Source organism: Quercus lobata, chromosome 8 (genome assembly GCF_001633185.2).
Source record: "Quercus lobata isolate SW786 chromosome 8, ValleyOak3.0 Primary Assembly, whole genome shotgun sequence".
NCBI lineage: Eukaryota > Viridiplantae > Streptophyta > Magnoliopsida > Fagales > Fagaceae > Quercus > Quercus lobata.
Window position 1 is genome coordinate 3,635,595 of NC_044911.1, and position 20,663 is coordinate 3,656,257.

The 20,663-nt window shown below is 35.1% G+C and overlaps 3 protein-coding genes across 4 annotated transcripts; 1 reads left to right on the forward strand and 2 right to left on the reverse strand.

Annotated features, from left to right (window-relative positions):
* The first annotated feature begins 660 nt into the window (after positions 1-660).
* LOC115957764 (receptor-like protein 46) lies at positions 661-3,156 on the forward strand. Its single transcript, XM_031076086.1, has 2 exons — positions 661-1,366; positions 1,716-3,156. Exons 1-2 carry the CDS (start codon positions 661-663, stop codon positions 2,897-2,899), a joined length of 1,890 nt encoding a protein of 629 aa, XP_030931946.1. The 3' UTR covers positions 2,900-3,156.
* A 4,577-nt stretch (positions 3,157-7,733) lies between these two features.
* LOC115957765 (altered inheritance of mitochondria protein 32-like) lies at positions 7,734-11,153 on the reverse strand. The gene is made up of 5 exons (XM_031076087.1): positions 10,638-11,153; positions 9,327-9,412; positions 8,945-9,250; positions 8,702-8,785; positions 7,734-8,316 (listed from the first exon to the last, which is right to left on the reverse strand). Exons 1-5 carry the CDS (start codon positions 10,920-10,922, stop codon positions 8,001-8,003), a joined length of 1,077 nt encoding a protein of 358 aa, XP_030931947.1. The 5' UTR covers positions 10,923-11,153; the 3' UTR covers positions 7,734-8,000.
* A 1,761-nt stretch (positions 11,154-12,914) lies between these two features.
* LOC115955774 (WEB family protein At5g55860) lies at positions 12,915-18,171 on the reverse strand. 2 transcript variants are annotated; one of them, XM_031074099.1, is made up of 4 exons: positions 17,580-18,171; positions 17,282-17,346; positions 15,181-15,407; positions 12,915-14,960 (listed from the first exon to the last, which is right to left on the reverse strand). In XM_031074099.1, the coding sequence occupies exons 3-4, from the start codon at positions 15,355-15,357 to the stop codon at positions 13,158-13,160; spliced, it is 1,980 nt and encodes a 659-aa protein (XP_030929959.1). In that variant the 5' UTR covers positions 15,358-15,407; positions 17,282-17,346; positions 17,580-18,171; the 3' UTR covers positions 12,915-13,157. The 2 variants fall into 2 exon arrangements, with proteins under 2 accessions (XP_030929959.1, XP_030929960.1); XM_031074100.1 differs by having other exon boundaries at positions 17,282-17,350.
* Positions 18,172-20,663: the final 2,492 nt, after the last annotated feature.

Sequence of the window (20,663 nt, forward strand, 5' to 3'; positions counted from 1 at the left end):
TGAAGAACATGAATTCATGTTCTGTTCTGAGTTCTTCGTATTCTTCCCAAAAAAGAGGGAAATTTTTTTTTTTTTGAGTTTTAAAATTTTTAGGTTCAAAATTCACTCAGATCTTAATTCATGTGATTTTTTATTTTTTATTTAGTTAAAATTGATAAATTATTTTTAAAAAAAATTTTATATGTTGATGTGGCAATTTTAAATGTGAAATAATTGTAGCATATGTCATTTATTGGAAATTTTGAATATTATGACAATATTTTATCAATACTTAGTTGTTTATTATTGGAAGATGATGGCATTTGTTATCATTCTTAGTAGAATTTTTTTGCGAGTAGATATTATCTTTAGTAAATAAGTTCTAAGATATTATCATACTAAATAAAAACTCATATGTTAAATAACGATTCCAAATTTAAGTACATAATTTGATAGAATAAAAAATTATCTTAAAATTTCTCACAAAGGGCAGCACCTGCCATCTACTTAACTTTGCGGATTCTTAAAAAAAAAAAAAAAAAGACTTTTTTTTTTTTTTTTTGGAGAAGATAATAAAGAAGACTTGACTAAGCCATCGCAGTATTCCAACGCCATTCCTCCCAACTTAATTTATATAAATAACCATCTGAATCCGTAAACAAAGAAGAAAGGAACACAAGAATGGCAAAGCTCCTCAGCCTACTAATGTTTATACTTTTCATCTTCTTTTTCACCCCTACTCTCTCTTGTCCTCCTGAATGTCAAAAACAAGCCCTTCTTCAGTTTACAGCCTCTCTCGCCAATCATACTGATGATGTTAGCTTAAAATATTGGAATTCCAGCTCAGATGGTTGTTTGTTCCCCTTTGTCACGTGTAGTTCGAGCAATGTGGTTCAAATAGTTCTGGGGGACCTCAACCCTTATCGGGAACCAGGGCGAGTACTGTGGAATTCCACCATCTTGACACCACTATTTCACATTCGAACCTTGACATACCTTGACTTGTCCTTCAATGAAATACAAGGAGAATTGCCACGCGACGGCTTTGCCAATCTAAGCAAATTAGAGTATCTATATTTGCGGGGCAATGACTTCAATGGCTCCCTTCCTTCTCAACTTTTGCAATTGAGGTCTCTTCAATTTCTTGATATGGCTGACAATTCATTCCATGGAAATATACCCCCGGAGATAGGGAATATGACAAAGTTGAGCTACTTGTCTTTTAGCAACAACTATTTCTCTGGCGAAATTCCAACCTCAATTGTGAGTTTGAAGGAATTGACAACATTGGACTTAAGCTTCAATTCATTGTCATTGGAAATTCCTATTGATCTTGGCAATCTATCTAACATAGACCATTTGGACTTGAGCTACAACAATCTCACAGGTACAATCCCATCATCCATACAGAATTTGACAAAATTGGATACACTCAACTTTGTAAACAACTTGCTCAGTGGAGAATTCCCATCTTGGTTGTTCGATATGAAGAACTTGACGAGTCTTCTTATCGACACAGCTAGAAGGAATGTTCCCACAATGGCTTGCTGAAATGAAAGCTGAATATATAAATCTGTCAGACAATCGACTTACAGGTTCTCTCCCACCTCAACTTTTTGCCTCTAATCTACTTGTTCTTTCCTTGTCTCGGAACAACTTTTAGGGAAAATTGCCAGGCAACTTTAGTAATGCCACTGGACTCATGGCTCTTATGTTGGATGGCAACAATTTTTCAGGGAAGCTTCCTAAATTCATCTCCAACATTAAACTTTGTTTATTGGACTTGTCAAACAACAAATTTTCTGGCAACACTCTACCAGATTTTAGCTCCAATGTAAATCTCCGAATCATTGATTTATCTTCAAATGAATTCTCAGGTGAAATTTCAACAAACTTTTCCCAAAAAACTTCATTTCTCTCATTGGGAAAAAATAAGTTTAGTAGCTTCCCTAGAAATCTTACTTATATGAGCAACCTTCAATACCTAGGCATCCATGACAACAAAATCACAGGTGAATTGTCAAATTCTATCTGTCAAATATCCACCCTTCAAATCCTAATTTTACGAAACAATTCCCTTCAAGGCTCAATCCCTGATTGTATTTTCAATCTTCCTAGCCTCCAAATTCTTGATCTGTCGATCAACCATCTTGTTGGAAAAATCCCTACAAATCTTGGAAATCTTACTGGTATGATTGAAACGCCTGGAGAAATCTTTTCAGGGTTTGGAAATATGGAAACTGCCTATCTTGGAAGACCGGAAACCCGTGTTCTTATTATGCTTGGAAATTGGAACAAGCCAAAACGTGTTATGTCATTCAAGACTAATGATCTGATTGTGAATTGGAAGAAGTCAATACAAGGTTTGTCATTTGACAACCTCAAGGGCTATTCCTTGTTAGACTTGTCAATGAACCAACTTTCTAGTGAAATTCCAGCTTCATTAGGAAGTCTGAAGGCTCTAAAAATTTTCAACATCTCACATAACAACCTTTTTGGGAGGATAATAGCAAATCTTGGTGATTTAGAGAATCTAGAGAGTTTGGACTTGTCACACAATAATCTGTCAGGCTCTATTCCACAATCCATAGCAAAGTTGCTACAGTTGACTATTTTTGATGTGAGTAATAACAAACTCAAAGGTAAGATTCCAGAAGGTAGCCAAATGGATACAATGAATGATCCAAAAAGTTATGCCAACAACAGTGGGTTGTGTGGAATGCAAATTCAAGTGCCATGCTCAGAACATCTATCGCCAACAAAACCACCAGAGCTTAAGAGTAAGGAAACATGGTTCTCATGGGAAAGAGCGGGGATTGGATATGCGGTTGGCTTCTTTGTAGCAGTGGGAATCTCATATCTAAGTAATTCCTGCAAAACCTTCAATTATTACAGTCAACAAAGAAGGCGAAGGGTATAAATTTCAAGTTTCCTACAAGTTATGCATGAAGTCTTCTACGAACATTGTACAGAAAAAGGTGTTATGTTGTTTGTGGGAGATCCCATTACTGTTTTAGATTGTTTGGTTATTGTTTTTGTTGTAATATAGTAGCCAGTGAGGCTTATTTCTTATTGTCTTAGTGTTTCTGCTTTTTTTTTTTTTTTTGGTTATGTTTAAGTTTTGTTTGTCTGTTTGCACCCTTTTCGCACGTTGTACTGTTGCTTGTTTATGTAGGATTACTAAGGTTGAATAAAATCTTGCTTATTCATCTAGAAATATATATATATATATATATATTTGTTCTAAGGTTGAGGATTTAATTGAAGGGGAAACAATTGCATTTTGTATTAAGGAGAAAAGACCCACCAGTAGAAGCAAAACAAGGGTGAATTTGAGCGAGGAAAGGAAAAATATGATATCCAAATTGTCTTTTTATTGGAGAATTGAGAATGCCACATTACATTACATGTTGTGGAAGTTGAACAATCAAATTTTGTGTGCTTGATATGGATACAATTTTTTCCATAATTGATATAATTGGTTGAGTGACAGAAAAATAAATAAATAAATAGCACCAAACTGCTTATGCATTATTGCTTCAGCTCAGCTTAAAGACTAGTTAACACCAGCGTTATTTTCAGAGGAACCATGTAATGGGCAGTTCTTTTGATCACCACAAAATTGGTTTATTTATCCTGATAGCTTTTAAGGAATGCTGATGGTAACAAAATGAAAACTCAGATTTCCAATGCCAATTTTCAAAACAATAATCTGACTTCTCTTATTTACAAAATCACACTTCCCTAAAGTTGCTATGGAACTCATCTTCTGATGGTTCATTTTTCCTCTCCAAGCAGAAGAACAGGGAAGTTAAGAGTGTTGCTGGAGGTCCATTTAGCCAATCTTTATGGAAGCTGGGACTGCTAAAGATGTGACCCTTTAGTTTCTTTTTGGTGAACTGTTACTGATTTAATGATAAAAAATTCAACACCTGCAAAATGTGACCTATTGTAATTAGTACACAATAAAAATAGAGTGAAGGGGAGTTTCTTGACCCTTGGAGTTGGAGTGTCTGTCTCTCTTTTGACTCTTGGATCACTTTTTCTAGTCTAATCTATAGTTCTTGGATGTAGTATAATGTTCATACTAGCTAGGCTAAAACTTTGTGTGCTTGTATTGTGTTTGTGGTGACATTCATAATATTTACTTTAACGGTCTCAAATAAAAAATGTTAAAGCTAGTAGTATTAAATTATCAATTATTATATAAAAGGTTTACAAATGAAGGTATCAATGAATGAGATTAGTATCATATTTACAACATAATAACTTAAAATTTGAGTTGATAATGAATATGATTGGTATCATATCATTATGTGAGATCTCTGATAGGTATGTCCCCATAAAAAAAGGGTAACTTTTGTGTAGTATATGACAGATATAACAATTAAGATTCTCATTTTGTGATTGGATGTAACTGTTAAGATTGTTTTTTTAGATAAGTCTTTCTTTTAACAGATCTCTTATGGTTCCTTAACCTTTGGAGAATGTGGTGTTGTATTATTGTAAGTTTTCTATGACAGGTAAGTTCCCATAAAAAAAAGGGACAACTTTCATGTAGCTTATAATTGGATGTAATAGTTAAGATTCTCAATTTGTGATTGGATGTAATTGTTATGATCGTATCTTACATAAATCTTTCTCCTAATAGATCTCTCTTTGTTCCTCATTTTTTGGAGATCGCGGCATTGTATTATTGTATGTTCTCTATTCCAAACATTTCGGAAAAGTAAATGACAGGTTTTAAATCCTAATGCAAGCAAGATATGTCTTGATTTTTTTCACCACATCATGTATAACACGATTAGTATTTATTACAACTTACAAACTAACCAAATAATGAATGTGATTGGTATGATATTTTGCTATGTGCATCTCTTTGATAGGTAAGTCCCCATGAAAAAGGAGTAACTTTCATGTAGTTTGTGATTGGATGTAACAAAAAATTGTTAGTTTGTGATTGGATGTAACTGTTAATGTTGTCTCTCGAGTAAATATTTCTCTTAACAAATCACTTCTTGTTCCTTAATTTTTAGAGAACATGGCATTGTATTATTGTAAATTCTCTATTCCAAACATTTCCTAAAAGTAGACAAGTTTTGAATCTTAATGCAGTTAAGTTAAGTCATGTCTTTTCTTTTAAGATTTGTTACAATAATTTGTGAACTAACTTGATAATGAATATTATTGGTATCATATTGCTATGTGCGTATTTGTGATAGGTAAGTCCCTATAAGAAAGGAATAAATTTTGTGTAGTTTGTGATTAAATGTAATAGTTAAGATAATCTCTTAGATAAATCCCTCTCTTAATAGATTTCTTCTTGTTCCTCAAACTTCAGAGAATGTGGCAACATATTATTGTAACTTTCCTGTTCCAAATATTATGTGAAAGTAGATGATAAGTTTTAAATGAAAGCAAGGCATGTCTTGTCTTTTTTGCCACATTGTGTATAACAAGTTTAGGGTTTATTGTAATAACTTATAGACAAACCTAATAATGAATAATATTTGGTATCATATTGCTATGTGTATCTTTGTAATAGGTAAGTTCCTATGAAAAAATGGGTAACTTTCTTGTATTATGTGATTGGATGTAATGTTTAACATTGTCAATTTGTGATTGGATGTAATTGTTAAGATTGTCTATTGGATAAATCTTTCTCTTAATTGATCTCTTCTTGTTCTTCAATCTTAAGAATCTAGCATTTTGTATTATTGCAAATTCTCTATACCAAACATTTCCTAAAAAGTAGACTACATGCTTTAAATTTAATTGACAAGTCTTGTACTTTTTGCCACATCTATAATGAGTTTAGAGTTTTGTTTTAAAAGGAAAAAAAATGACATTTCTAATATATTAAAGGGTAAATTAAGAAAGTTGTGAGAATTGTATTTCATTTATTAAATTTTCAAAGTGGACAACACCTCAAAATAGAACAATTTATAAACAAAATGAGATGGGGAGAGAGAGTCAATGCAATGTGCTTAGAATCAGATTATCGACACAAGAGAGAGCATACAATGTTAAGTAAAAATGTCGTGGTAATCGGTACTTTCCTCAAGGCTTCTATAAGGTAAACCATGATATAACAATAGAAAGAACCCAAGTTGAGATTGCACATTGTAATCATTTTTTTATGATTAGGAAGGAGTTATGAGAATTCCCAAATGTAGTCTTGAAGTGGCAGAGGATATATGGGGATGAGAAACCTGATATTTGAGGGATGCAAGATTTAGACGAGCATTAAAGCCTTGTGAATACTCTTCGTGTTTGGACTTTTCCTCCAAGGATATAGCACTCTTTGAGGAATGAGCATTGTGCATTTGGATATACATTAATGACTTTATCATTTATCCAAAATAAATAAATGAATAAAACACCAGCGATCAATGTTTTGTGTTGTTGGTGTAAGGTTGAATTTATTCAACCATCTTATTGGCTTTATTCCGTGTCAAATTTGCTTGTAATTCAGCATTTAGTAACCCTGTAATTAGGTGGGTTTGATGTAAGGGTAGTGAGTGAGATAGAGTGAAGTTTGTTCAAGAGTGTGCAAGAAAACAGAGTGTCGCGGCTGGGTCTCGCGGGTGACTCGCGGCTTCAAGCCGCCAGAAGCAACCTCACGTGCCAAGCATGCTGGAAGGTGAACAGTCTGCTAGCTGGAGCACTACAGGACAAAACAGAACAACTGGCCATACGGTTATCTCGCGACTGGATCTCGCGACTTAGTCAAGCCGCGAGGTCAAGCCGCGAGGTCAAGCCGCGAGCCACCCCTGTTTTGTAGAATTCTGACGTTTCACATTCCTCTCCACTCCAGTATAAATACCCCTATTACCCACGATTGAAAGAGAGCTTCCAGAGAGAATTTTGAGAGAGAAACCCTAAAGAAAAACCAGATTGTTTCACCCACAATCTCTACCTTAGAATCTCTTCAAATTCCTCAACTCTCTTCCTCTCCATTGTCAAATCCTTGAGAGGCATTATACCAAACCAGGTTCTCACCATCATCATCATTGTGAGTCTGTTGTTTGGATTTCTGGGAAGCAGTTAGGAAGGAACCAATCTTCATTGGTTGATGCTACGGTCTAGTAGCGGAATCCAGAAAGTTAGAAAAGAAAAAGGTTCGGCGCAACCTCGTTGGAGCAAGAAGCTTGGAGGGCTTAGGTGCACTGGGTAGATTAGGCTTGGAGGGTCTATTGCTGTCCTTGTATCCCAACTATATTTCCTAGTGGATTGATTACCGCTTGGAGGGCGGCGGAGAGGTTTTTCGCCGAGGACTTCGGTTTCCTCTTCGATAACACATCGCGTGTTGTCTTTGTGTTTGCATCTTCCTTCCTCTATCTTTGCCTTTAAATTATCTGCTGTGGATTTTATTTTGTTATGGCTTAGATAATATTTAATCAATTTCGTATGATAGCATATGTTAAGTTTCCGCACACTAGTTGTTTGACATATTGCTTGAATTGATTAAGTTGTTATTTGGGGGTCTAAACGTTCAAAGGTGTTTTTACACGTTTTTGAACTTTCAGTTGGTCATATTTTTAATATTACTAGAATTATATGAAGTCAATGTTCTGTGTTGTTATTCATATTTTCAATATTACTAGAATTATATGAAGTCAAGGGCTATCAACACCACTTAGGGGTATTCAGGTGGTGGAATCATTGATTTGGAGCATGACATAAACCCAAAGGTCTCATGTTTAATCCATCACACAATCAATCTATGAAGTTTCTAGAGTGTCTCTTGGATAAGGAGTAAAATAGTCCAACCAAAGACTGGGACACAACTTCCTTAAATATATACTTCAAATTATAGGAGTAGGACTCCTTATGAGTTCCAGTCTTCCAGATGTGATGTGAAACCTTATGGTTTTGCTTACATCTTTACAAGCGATCAATCAATTAACTTAAGAACAAACAGTTACAAAGTCAATCTATTACCAAAGGAAAGAATGTATTCAATCAAGAATAGCATAGCTTCAGGGGGGCTAAAATCATGGTTCATAGGTTGGGGCGTGCTAAAGTAGGCTTTTGATCCCGGAATTTAGTTCCTTGCTGCTATTTTTATCAGAAATCACCTTTGTTGCACCCACATTGGCATCTAGATTGTCTAGCTTTTCAGGAAACACAGGGTTTTGGCAGCAGTATGAGTTTCCATTTCCCTGGCAACATCCCTTTACCTCATGTCGAGATTGACAAGCAGCAGTGTCCTTCTCACTCTTATGCGTTTGCGACAGTTCTTCAGCGTTTTTCCCAACATCTGTCTCACCATTTAACTTGATCCTTATTTCTTGGGATTTCTTCTGTTCCTCTTCTGAGAATCCCATCTCACCCCTGAACACACCATCAAATGTTTCAGTAAAGCCAAGTAAACAATTTGAATTCAATCATGCTTGGAGACAAATTCAACCATCAAGTGTTTGACACTATGATGCAGCAACAAAAAATGAGGGTGGATAAACTCATTTATATCTACTCTAGATCCTGGGTCAGTTGAAGCACAATTTTCCATTACACTATTTTCTTTCTTACCTCCCAGTTTCATGACTAAAAAAACAAACAAAAAAATTTCATGTATGCTCCTATCATACAGCTAAAACTGATATCAAAATTGGATACAGCTCTGATGTAGATGCAAACTACCTAGAAAGAGATCTTACACTTTACAGTTCACAGTTTACACGTGCACACACAAAGGACGAAGAAATGAGAACATTACCTCCACAGCCAATCTACAATTTCTCCTTTCAAAATATGTTGCTCAAGCAATACGGGTACATCCTCTGGAGTGACATATCCATACCTATAGATTTAAAAAAGAAAAAAAGAGGGCTCCATTATCAATAAACTGAATAATGTATTATTGGGAAGGATGAAAAACTTTACCTGCTAAATCACATAGTATGAAAAACTTGAACGCATTAGGTGGTAAAAGTAAATCAATCAACTGACATCCGCTTACCAGTGCCCAGTGACTTCTCCATTGATTTTTGATCCAAATATGATAACATTTCCTGCATACTTATGCCCCCCAAGGTGTGAGCATGGCCTAACAGAAACTGTACTTTGAACACCATGTAATTCTATCTCTTCTTTGAATCTACTAATCAAGGCAGGTCCACAAACTCCACAACGTCGATCCCGTGACCCATGACAACATACAAAAACATAGGAACCCTTTAATCTTTCAGGAGTTCCAGGAAGCCATTCACCATTCTTCACAAGCACTTCCTCGACAAATGAATCAACATCAAAGTGGGTCAATCTCCTGCATTTTTCACCAAACTCGTCAGTGTGGGGGGGGGTGGGGGGCCAACTAAATGCCAAATGAGCATGTCATTGACCTGTATCTTATCATGTCTGGAAAGATTAATACATCCCCATTTGATGTCTCAGTTCCATCATGTCCCTCACATATTGTCAAGCGGGTCTAAAGATAAAAAAGAGGAAAGAAACAAGGAGTGAAGGTTAACATCAATTAATACTATATGCCTGAAGGGAGGGAGATTATGGAACAGCAAGCAACATGTCGACTCACAAATTTAGGAAGGAAAGAATTATACAATTGATGTAACTGGTAAGATCAAGGATCAATAAACAGCATTATTCACTATCATCACAATACTTCATTCACTTGCCTAAACTCATATGCTGGTGGATACTCTCATTATGAAACAAATATAAAATACTAATTACCATAATAATCAAATCTAATAATTTGCTGGCCACATTTAACATTGGATCTAGGTAATAAACGGTCAACTAGCAGCTGATAACAAAAAAATTGCACGTCTATAATACATTATCCCCACACTCATGAAAGCTGCGACAGACACCCAGAAGGCCAAGAACTGTTCTCCTACATAATAGTTTGAAACAGCAATAGTAGTCCAGCTGAAACTGTAAACAAGATATCACAATTGCTATGTAAAACACATTTCAATTCACTAAAGTTGCAATGAACCCATAGCAACATTTAGAACAAAGGCCTCCAAAATCACGTAACAACCCAATTCAAATTCACTAAATTTTCATTGAACCCGTACCAACTCCTAGAACAAAAGCCACCTAAATCCCATTCACTAAATTTACAATGAACCCATATCAATACTTTGAACAAAAGCCTCCAAAATCACACAAAAAACCCCATTTCGATTCACTAAATTTACAATGAACCCATATCAACACTTTCAACAAAAGACACCAAAATCATACCCATTTCAATTCACTAAATTTACAATGAACCCATATCAACATTTAGAACAAAGGCCTCCAAAATCACATAACAACCCAATTCAAATTCACTAAATTTTCAATGAACCCGTACCAACTCCTAGAACAAAAGCCACCTAAATCCCATTCACTAAATTTACAATGAACCCATATCAATATTTTGAACAAAAGCCTCCAAAATCACACAAAAAAACCCCATTTAAATTCACTAAATTTACAATGAACCCATATCAACACTTTGAACAAAAGACACCAAAATCATACCCATTGAATTCACTAAATTTACAATGAACCCATATCAACACTTAACACAAAAGTCTACAAAATCACACAAAAACCAATTTCAATTAACAAAATACCAAACCCAACTTTCACCAGAATGAAACTAAAAACCACAAAAAATCACAGTGACAGACACACACCTCTTTGTTCATATCAGCCTTCCTGACCATGACAGCAGCAAAGAGAAACCTGGGAACCTGATCGAATTCGGAGTCCTCGATTTTGGAGGGCCAAACCTGGGGGTTCTTGTAGCAAAGGAAGACATGGCGCTGGTAGAACTCGACTGACCCGGCGAGTTGACTCGTCCTGAAGTCCGGGCGAGAGAAACCGAACTCAGCATCAAGTGGGTCTGACACTGTGATTGGAGAAGAGGATGATGATGGGTTTGTGAGCATCAGAGCTTTTTCTCTGTCTCTGCGAGCCATAGATAGATATTATCACTGTCACAGAGAGAGAGGGAGAGAGAGAGAGAGTTGAGTGTTGTGTGTGTCTGTGTTTGTCACTTTTCACTTTTGAGACAGAAAGCCTTTTTGTTTTTTGTCTCTTTCTTTCTAGTTTCTTTCTTTCCCTTTGTCTGAAGTCTGTAAAGTAATGGATAAAAAAATTGATAGATGTATAGAGAATTGATGATTCTCCAATTATATAGTCAAATCGTAGGAAAAGATATGTTTTTTTTTTTTTTTTTTTTTTGCTTGAGTAAACACTTTATTTGCAAGAAGATACAGGAAGACATGTAATTAAAGGAGGGGCTTATGGCCAGCTCTATCTAAAACTGAGCTAACAATGACGACAATTTAAAAGACAAAAATTAATCCACTCTAGTTCGAAAGAGTAGCCCATTAGGCTAAAAGGTGAACAGTAACGTTGCCTGTTTTGTTAACTATACTCATTAAAGAGGACTAGCGTGCCCTAGTGTTGTCATATGTGATAAATGTTAAATTTAGCATACCAAAAACACCCCCATCAACACTCAATTAGATGTTTCAGATACCAAATTATTTTTAGAATATGCTAATAGAACTATAGAATTGCTATATGCTCATTTTTAAAAAATAATTTCTCTCTCTTCTCTACTACCTCTCTCCCTTTTATCTTGCCTCTCTCTCTTTATTGTGGGTGATTTACCTTTTTTTTTAATTTTTTTTAATAAACGACGGGTGTTATTTTAGGTTATTTTAATGGTTAATCGATTAAAGTAAGTGATAAGATATATGGTGTAATGTTAAATACTATAATAAAATAAATTAAGTAAATTTTTTATGTGTAAAAATAATATTTTTTTTTAGAACATTTGATTCTAATGCTCTAAGGTTTTACACAAATCACAATTGCATTGGAAGTAGTAAAAGTTAATGAACAAATATCATTTAAACTCAAAATACTTGACTCTCTATAAAAAGCTAATCGATTGCATTATAAAATTCAACTTTAACAAATGCTATAGACCATGCATTGACTGAAAATGAAATAATGAATGTTATCTATATGCTCATGAAATGTTAAAATTAAATAAATGATCCAAATTGTAATGCCAACAACAATGAATTGTGCGGAATGCAAATTCAAATGCCATGCTCAAAACACCTATCACCAACAAAACTACCAAAGTTTAAGAGTAAAGAAACATGATTCTCACGGGAAGTAATAGGAATTGGACATACGGTTGGCTTCTTCGTAGCAATGAGAATCTCATATCTAAGTAATCCCGGCAAAACCTTCAATTATTGTAGTCAACAAAAAAGGCAGAGGGTATAAATTTCAAGTTTCCTACAAGTTATGCATGAAGTCTTTTAAGAACATTGTTCAGAAAAACGTGCTATGTTGCTTGTGGGAAATCCGTTACTGTTTTAGATTTTTTATTTATTTATTTATAGGAGTTTGGTTATTGTTTCTGTTGTAGTACAGTAGCTAGTGAGGCTTATTTCTTATTGTCTTGGTATTGCTGCTTTTATTTTTGGCACCCTTGCTGCTCGTTGTACTTTTGCTTGTTTATGTAGGATTACTAGAGTTGAATAAAATCTTGCTAATTCATCCAGAAATATATATATATATATATATATATTTGTTCTAAGGTTGAGGATTTAATTGAAGGGGAAACGATTGCATTTTGTATCAAGGGGAAAAGGCCAATCAGCAGAAGTAAAACGAGGGTGAATTCGAGTGAGGAAAGGAAAAATATGATATACTGATTGTCTTTTATTGGAGAATTGAGCAATGCCACATTACATATTGTGGAAGTTGAACAATTAAATTCCGTATGCTTTATATGGACAATTTTTGCCATAATTGATATAATCGGTTGTGAGCAGCGCAAAAAAGAGAAAGAAAAAGCACCAAACTGCTTATGGATTATTGCTTGAGCTCAGTTTAAAGACTAGATTGGTTTATTTATCCTGATAGCTTTTAAGGAATGATGATGGTAACAAAATGAAAACTCAGATTTCCAATGCCAACTTTCAAAACAATAATCTAACTTCTCCCATTTACAAAATCACACTTCCCTGAGGTTGCTATGGAACTCATCTTCTGATGGTTCATTTTTCCTCTCCAAGCAGAAGAACAGGGAATTTAAGTCCATTTGTCTCAAATATACACACACAACCAAACAAGTTCCTCTCTTAACCATTTATGATTGCACAAATTTCTGCTACACAAAAAAATCACACAGGCTTCTCACCAGGTAGATACGAAGGAGATGCACCCTCAATCTGATTCTTTTTCCTGTGAAAGATGCCACTGATATTAGGTAAAAGTACTTTCTTTGAAACAGAAGTAGTCTTCTTCTCCAACTTCCGGGCCTCAATAATTTTTGTTGGTTGGTTTTGCTTCGCTGGTTGGATTTGCTTTTGAACCTTATAGTGGAGTGGGGATGACTCTGATGACATCTCTGTTTCTGCCAAAATCCGAGATGCAGCCTCAGCCGCCTTCTTTTGTTCTTTCTCACGCCACCTCCGCATCTCTCCCTCCACTGCCCTCTTGGCTGCTTCAGCCATCTCTGCCCTCTTAAGAGCCTCCTCAGTTGCAGCTTTCATATCTTGAATCTCCTTCTCAGTTGCTTCTAACTTCTTGAGGGCCTCATTTTCACTAGCCTTCACAGCTTCTACCTGAGCCACGGCAGCAGCCACTTTCATTTCTGCTAATGTGTCAGACTCCTCAACTTTACGGCTCAAGGACTCATATTCTTCCCTCGATATTGTGATATTGGCACCGGACTCAGAAGTTGAGGCACGTGCAGCAGTAGTTCTCTCAGACAAGGCCCTAATCCGATCAAGGGCACTTGCCTCTGCTGCTTTTGCTTCTTCAGCTTCTTCCAAAGCAACTCTCAGCTTCTTTTCTGCTTCTTCTAATGCAATTTTGGTAGTGTCAGCTTCTTTTTTCAACTCCACTGCTTTAGTTTTCATCTCTTCTGCTTCTCGGCATTCATTTTCAGTTTCAGACGAAAGCTGGTTAAGTGCTGAGATCATCTCCTCAGAAGCACCTCTTGCTTTCAATTCTTCCCCAAGGCATGCTTCAAGCTCAGATTTAACTTTCTGAAGCTTGACATGCAGATTTCCAGCAATGGACTCTGTTTCTGCTTCCTTTGCCTTCAGTTCGGAATGCTCTTTTTTCACATTCTCCAGCTCCACCTTGAGAGCTTCCGCCAAGCTTCGAAGGGTACTTTCCTCTTCTGCGACCTTCTGTAGTGACCCCTTAGCATCATCCAGCTCTGAAGTGACAGTTCTCACAGAATCCAAATCTGAAGCCTTTGCATTTTCCATTTGCTTTTGCAGAGCCTCAATTTCATTCATTGTATTGGTCAGTTGTGCTTCCATATTTTTGGTGAGTTCAGGATCCAACTCTTTCTTCAAAGCAAGCAAGTTCTTTGATGACTCCTCCAGACTAGCTTTATATGACTGTCTTTGAACATCCTTTTCTGCAAAAATATTTGCTTGTTCTTCTTGGGCTTGTGAAGTTGCAAGCTTCACTTGTTCAATTGATTCCTGTATAGTTGAAATTTCCTTGGAAAGCTCACCAGTTTTCTCCATGTTTGCTTTCACTGCACTTTCGGCTTCTGCTGCTTGCTTTAAGGCAGCAACTTTTGCTTCCAAGGACTCATCACAGCCCTGACGGATTTTCTGTAATTCTTGCTTTGCAGCATCAAGTTCAGTAATCACTATCATGTACTGTTCTCTTGCAGTTTCTAAGTCTTGCTTCCAAGCACCATTAGTTCCAATAGGTTGGCCAGAGTTTGATTCTTCAAGCTCCTTTGCCTGATTCTTTGCAGCTTCTGTTACCTTGACTGCTGATTCCCTGGATTCACTAAGTGAAGTCAACTTTTGAGTCAAACCCTCAACTGTTATTTTAGCCTTTTCAAGCTCTACAAAGGCTTGGGCCTTAGTGGTTTCAGCATTCTTTAGTTGTTCCTTTAACTTGTTCAGCTCTTTCTGAGCCAGGAGAAGATGGGTCTCCTTGGCTAGCACTCTCTGCAGTGAAATAATTAAAATCATAAACAGCATATTTGAAACTTTAAAAAGAACAATTGTATACTTGGCATTACAGGATTCATTAAACGTTAGAGGAGTCTCAATGGACAAAAATCTGTGGTGATTAACCATCTCAAAAATGCCTGGATAATAAAAGTGTCTAGTGGTACAGATTTATAAGTACTTTACAACACAAGGAAAATGGAAGATTCACAAGTACCTCTGCAGAATGAGGTTTCGCCTTCTTGATGGCAGGTTTTTCCCCTGAGAAAGCACCTTCACCAAATAGGTTGACAGCATCTTTAACAGATTGAAAAGGTGCACTGGTGTCTATCTCTCCCACCTCTGCTTTAGTATTAGGAGAGTCAGTAGCATTTTGATGGTCTTTTGTACCCATACTACTTCAATATTATTATTTTTTTTCTTTTCAATTTCTATGAGGCCCACCTGCCGATAGCAATTAAAAAAAAAAAAAAAAAAGGTTAAATATTGAACACATGTTGAGAAGGAAGAAGAGAGAGGGTGATCACCACAAGTTGACAATACATCAAACATATCTCAATCTCATCAGACAGTAGGACTTCAACCAAATTTCATTATCCTCAATATCTTAAAAAAAAAAAAAAAAAATACTAGTTACTACCACATTTAAGTAGAGGAGGGGGGGGGGGGGGTAGGAATGATATATACACATAGATTGAAAAATCCTAATACAATAGGATCTAGAAATTATTAAAGCAACTTGATTTTAAAGAAGGGAGAATTAGATCAGAGATGACCAGACAGTTTTACAAATTCATGAAGAGAGTGGGTTTGAACCATCCTTCTCCTATTCAAACAAATGTGAAGTCACTCTTGAATCTAAACAAGAGCTATGAGAAAATGATGAACCACTACTGGAGGAGGGGAAAAAAAATCACAACATATCAACCTTAAATTTTATCTTAACTTCGTCCCATTTCCTGTTAACATCCTTTTAACATGACAACAAATATACTGGATACGTACATCCAACTGGAACTACTATTATGAATCATTCTGAACCCCCCCTCTTTTACCCTGTGGTCCTACTGATCACAGATGCCATCTCTACAACAGACAGAGGCATCTATCAGTTTCTGAAACTCAGGGCAAGAGTTTCTCAACAGATGGGGAATAAAATATGATCAAGGGATATTGAAGCCATAAGAGACACAAGATCCTTACAATTTGGCATAAAATGGCCTAGATGGTACTCACACCTCCAATAAACCAACAACCATGTCATTTACGTACCCTTCATAATATCATTTTTGTAGGATCCTAGCTTTAAAGTACCAATTATAAAAATAAAAAATATACAAAACAAAGTCCCCAAGACCAGCACCAGCAATGCCCATAGACTTCAAGGATGACCTCAATTTTCCATAGAATTAACAACTAAAATTTTTCATAATTAATATATGATACCATAACTAAGTTGGGTAATTCTTCTACAATCTCATCAATTTCTCTTCAATCATTAAATGCTTCATCAATTTGAGGCTTTGATAAACTATTGATTCCACAGAAAAAATGATGCCAATGGCCCAATACAAGAACAAGGAAGTAAATGGACATAGCATATTGCTACCTAAATCGACCTCCAAACAGTAGCACAGAGTGCACTGAGTTTGGCTCCCCCACCCAAAGCACTTTACATAAGTATCAGCTATGAAACACATGTAAAACAAAACCAAAAAAAAAAAATTCTAAAAATACGTAGCAGAGCATATCTTGCTCTAGAGAAATCTATGCCAACTACAAAGAATAAGTGATAAAGGAAGGGTTGCCAACAAAGAAACTTTTAAAAATAGACTAACCTATACCTTCTAAGCATTCTACTGAGAAAATAAGGAACAGAATAATGATGAAAAATAAAATGTAAATATGTGATACCCTTATATAAAAAGTAAAAAACTTGAAAGGAAGCTGGTGGGCACCACATTTGGCAACAAGGTAAATTGTCCATCACTTGGCACTCATCTAATTATCCCAGAAATGGCCCAAAATCTCATTTGAAATGATCACAGTTCACACCCACATAGAAACTCTACCGCTACCCCTTAACTAAAAGTTAAAAGTAAAACTTTATTTTTTATCTAAAGTTTGCCCCAAACCCCAACCTCTAAAAACTTCATACAACACAAAAAAAAAAAAAAAAAAAAAAAAAAAAAAAAAAACACACAATTTAGAAGGCATTTCAATTATTCAATACTTTTCCCACAAGTTTCCAAGACTATTCCACAAATTCACATAGAGCAAAGCAAAAGAATTAATTATATAACAAGTAACAACTATACCTTAGTAATCACTTATTCTCTCAGCGATACAACTCTCCAATTCTCAAGCTGTTCAAGTCCAAAACCTAACTTGACAATCCACCAAGTTAGAAATTTTAAGCTTCCAAAGTTGAAAATGAAGTTAATAATGATAATAAAAAATAAAAAATAAAAAAATAAAAAAACCAAAACAAATAAAAAACAAAAAAACCTAGAACTAAACAATGATTAACCACCAAACAAAATTAAACCCAGAAAATAAAAATTTGAACTTGAAAAGCAGAATTAGAACAAAAGGGTTTAACAAAAACTTGCTTACCCAGAAACCCTAATCAAGCCCTAAAAAAGTCACGGCAAAGTCAAAGCCAAAATACCCACTTTCAGTACAACAAAACTGAAAATCAGAGACAGTCTTCTTTGATCATCATCTTCTTCGAATCATCTTCTTCAATCTTCTAATAAAAACTCAAAAAAAATTAACAATAAAAAAAAAAACATACCCTTTTGAAATTCAAAACCCAAATATTGAAAATTTCTCAGCTTTTGCAATAAATTCAGAGAAAAAAAATTTAGTACCCAGAAAAGAAAAAAATGGAAACTTTCCTCTGACAAAGTAAGGAACAAACTTATAAGAAGATACTGAGAAATCAGATTTTAGGGTTTTGAATTTGAAATGGTGTCTGAGAAAATAGAAACGGTCAGAGAGAGAGAGAGAGAGAATTTGAAATATTCAGAAAGCTGTTTGAGACAAAATTTCAATCAGAGAACTCAGTGTGTGAGAGAGAGAGTTGGGTGGGAATCTAGTGCAGTGTTTATTAGTGAAGTCATTTTATTGTGTGCTTTGGTTATTGTACATTTTGGACAAGTTTTGGGCTTCATGCTGACGTGTCTCTCAGATGTACAATGCAGTAGAGCGAGTTAGCAAAGAAAACTGGAGGGGTATGAATTGCAAGGGACTTTACAATGTAGAATTTTGGCTTATTGAAAGGTACGGGGGTGACACGTCAGCTGGTGGCACCGTCCAAGACGACACAGTGGGTGACCTAAAAAAAAGGTTAAGTTGAGAAAGTAGAGAAGGGGTTTTGGACCATTGGGTTTTTATGGGTCTCAGCAAAAAAAAAAAAAAAAGGTTATAGTTTATGGGATCATTGGAGATAGGGAATAGTGCTTTGCCTTTTAGTTATTTTCAAGTTTCATCTTTTTGATGTGTCAAGACTGATATGTGTCTCTCTCTCTCTCTCTCACAGGTCACAGTTCACACAGCAAACAAAGTTAACAAACACAAACTTGCATCACTTTCTCTGGCTTGAACCTCTGACTTGAAAGCGGTCCAAATGGACATGCATATTGCATATCCAAGTTTAATGATCCAAATGGATGTGCTACCAACCTTGATCCATATCCTTTTTTACTCAGAAAAAAAGAGAGAGTAAATAAATGTGCTACCATATATAATGATATATTTGGGATTTTTCACCAAGAGAATGATGGTAAGGATATAATTTTTTACCCAAATGATGGTGAGGATATGTTCACTTTATTAGTATCATATGAAGCATTTTGCTTATGGATTAAATGAAGATACAAGATTTACCACTCATACTCATCGTCTAGGGTTAATGGCTTGGTATGAGGTAGGTCTTGAATTCGTCCATTCAAAGATGATGGCATGAGACTAGTTTGCCTCTCAGCACCTGAAACCTTGGTATTGACATCTTCCACCACCTACAGCCATTGGCACCAGGGGGGTTGAGGTTTTCTTATGAATCAAATCACTTGAGGGCATCCTCATCTAAGCTCCTTGGGTATTATTGGTTACTCAACAGTAGAAGAGTTATTGTGGTCATACTCATATAGAATAGCCACATCTAGTCACCCCTCACCCTTTTTATTTAAAAACTTAGGGGGGGGGGGGGGGATGTTAAGTGTGAGAGAAAATTATGTGTGTAATGTATGAACCCTACCCCCATGTGAGAGATTTACACATATCCCCAGTTCACCTAAATGTCTAATACCATCTGAGGGGAGGTCATATGATTTAGAAAATCATTCATGTGATAAGTTTTATATTATTATTTTGTTATTAGATTTGTCATTTTGATTCATTTATGCCTTTTGGATGAACAAGATATAAAATAACATGACTAAAGTATCTAAAATTATTTTCTTATAGGTTAACTTTGCTCAAGAGTTATGTCAAAGAAGTACACCCTCGAAACATGACCTAGAATTCAAGTAATCTATTTAAATGAATGATACGTACAAGAATGATTATTCTAGAAAAAAAAGGGGGGGGGGGGGCTTGTGATGTCCTCCACCTTATTGGTAAGCTTTACAAGCATTATAATTTTATTTTTTTTTTTGATAATTTGATAGTTAAGAGAGGGGGATTTGAATATTAATCATCTCCATTGGAAAGACAAAAAATTGCTACTTGAATTATAAGACTCTTAGCAAATTAAATCCTAATTTTAAGGTTAACCATTTACTCCCACAAGTCAATCTCCTAATTTTGAGAATACATACATACATACACACATACATATATATATATATATATATGTATGTATGTATGAATTATTCACATATTTTTATAACTCCAAATATTAGCCTAAGTACATTTACCTAATGTGTTAAATAACATGTTTTATAACTTCTTCTTTTTAAATTATTTTTTATTGTATTGGTCAAAATATCAATGCCACACTAAAAATATTTGATATAATCGATATATGTCAATACATCTTGGAATTTTATCAAGTACATTTTAGAGGAGTACGGTACCAGTTTAATGACCGGTATTGCAAGTAAAATAGATAATGGTACGATATTGACTACTCTGCTTTGAATACTTTAGGATTTGAGTAAATTTATAAGACCTATAAGTTGGTATAATATTTACTTAAGCGTTTGGCTTGTTGAAAATTTTAAGAATTTTTGAAATCCCCTTCTTTCCAATATTGTTAGGCGTGGTTGCTTATGGCTCATGGATATTGAATCCAAATTTCTATGGGCATGTTATTTAAATATGAATTTGGATTAAAAATGAATAATTCCTAAAATATTGTGAAATTTTGATTATTTATTTGATAATTTTACATTTTAATTTTTTTATGGGAGATAATTTTACAATTTCTGAACACGCATCATAATTTTAGGAAATGCGAGAATTCTAGCCAACTCCCAACTTTTAGGTAGAAAATATTAATTCTCATATATATTGTATTTGAGATAATTAGTAATTAGTATTACTGATGAGTGGTGTCCTTGAATTCAAATTTTCATTTTTTACCCTTCAAAATAACTACACGAAGTTAATTTTGTAATATATATATTTCATCAAATAAGATGGTTATCAATATTCATGGGCATTGTTGCAATTTAAAAATGCATCCATGATATT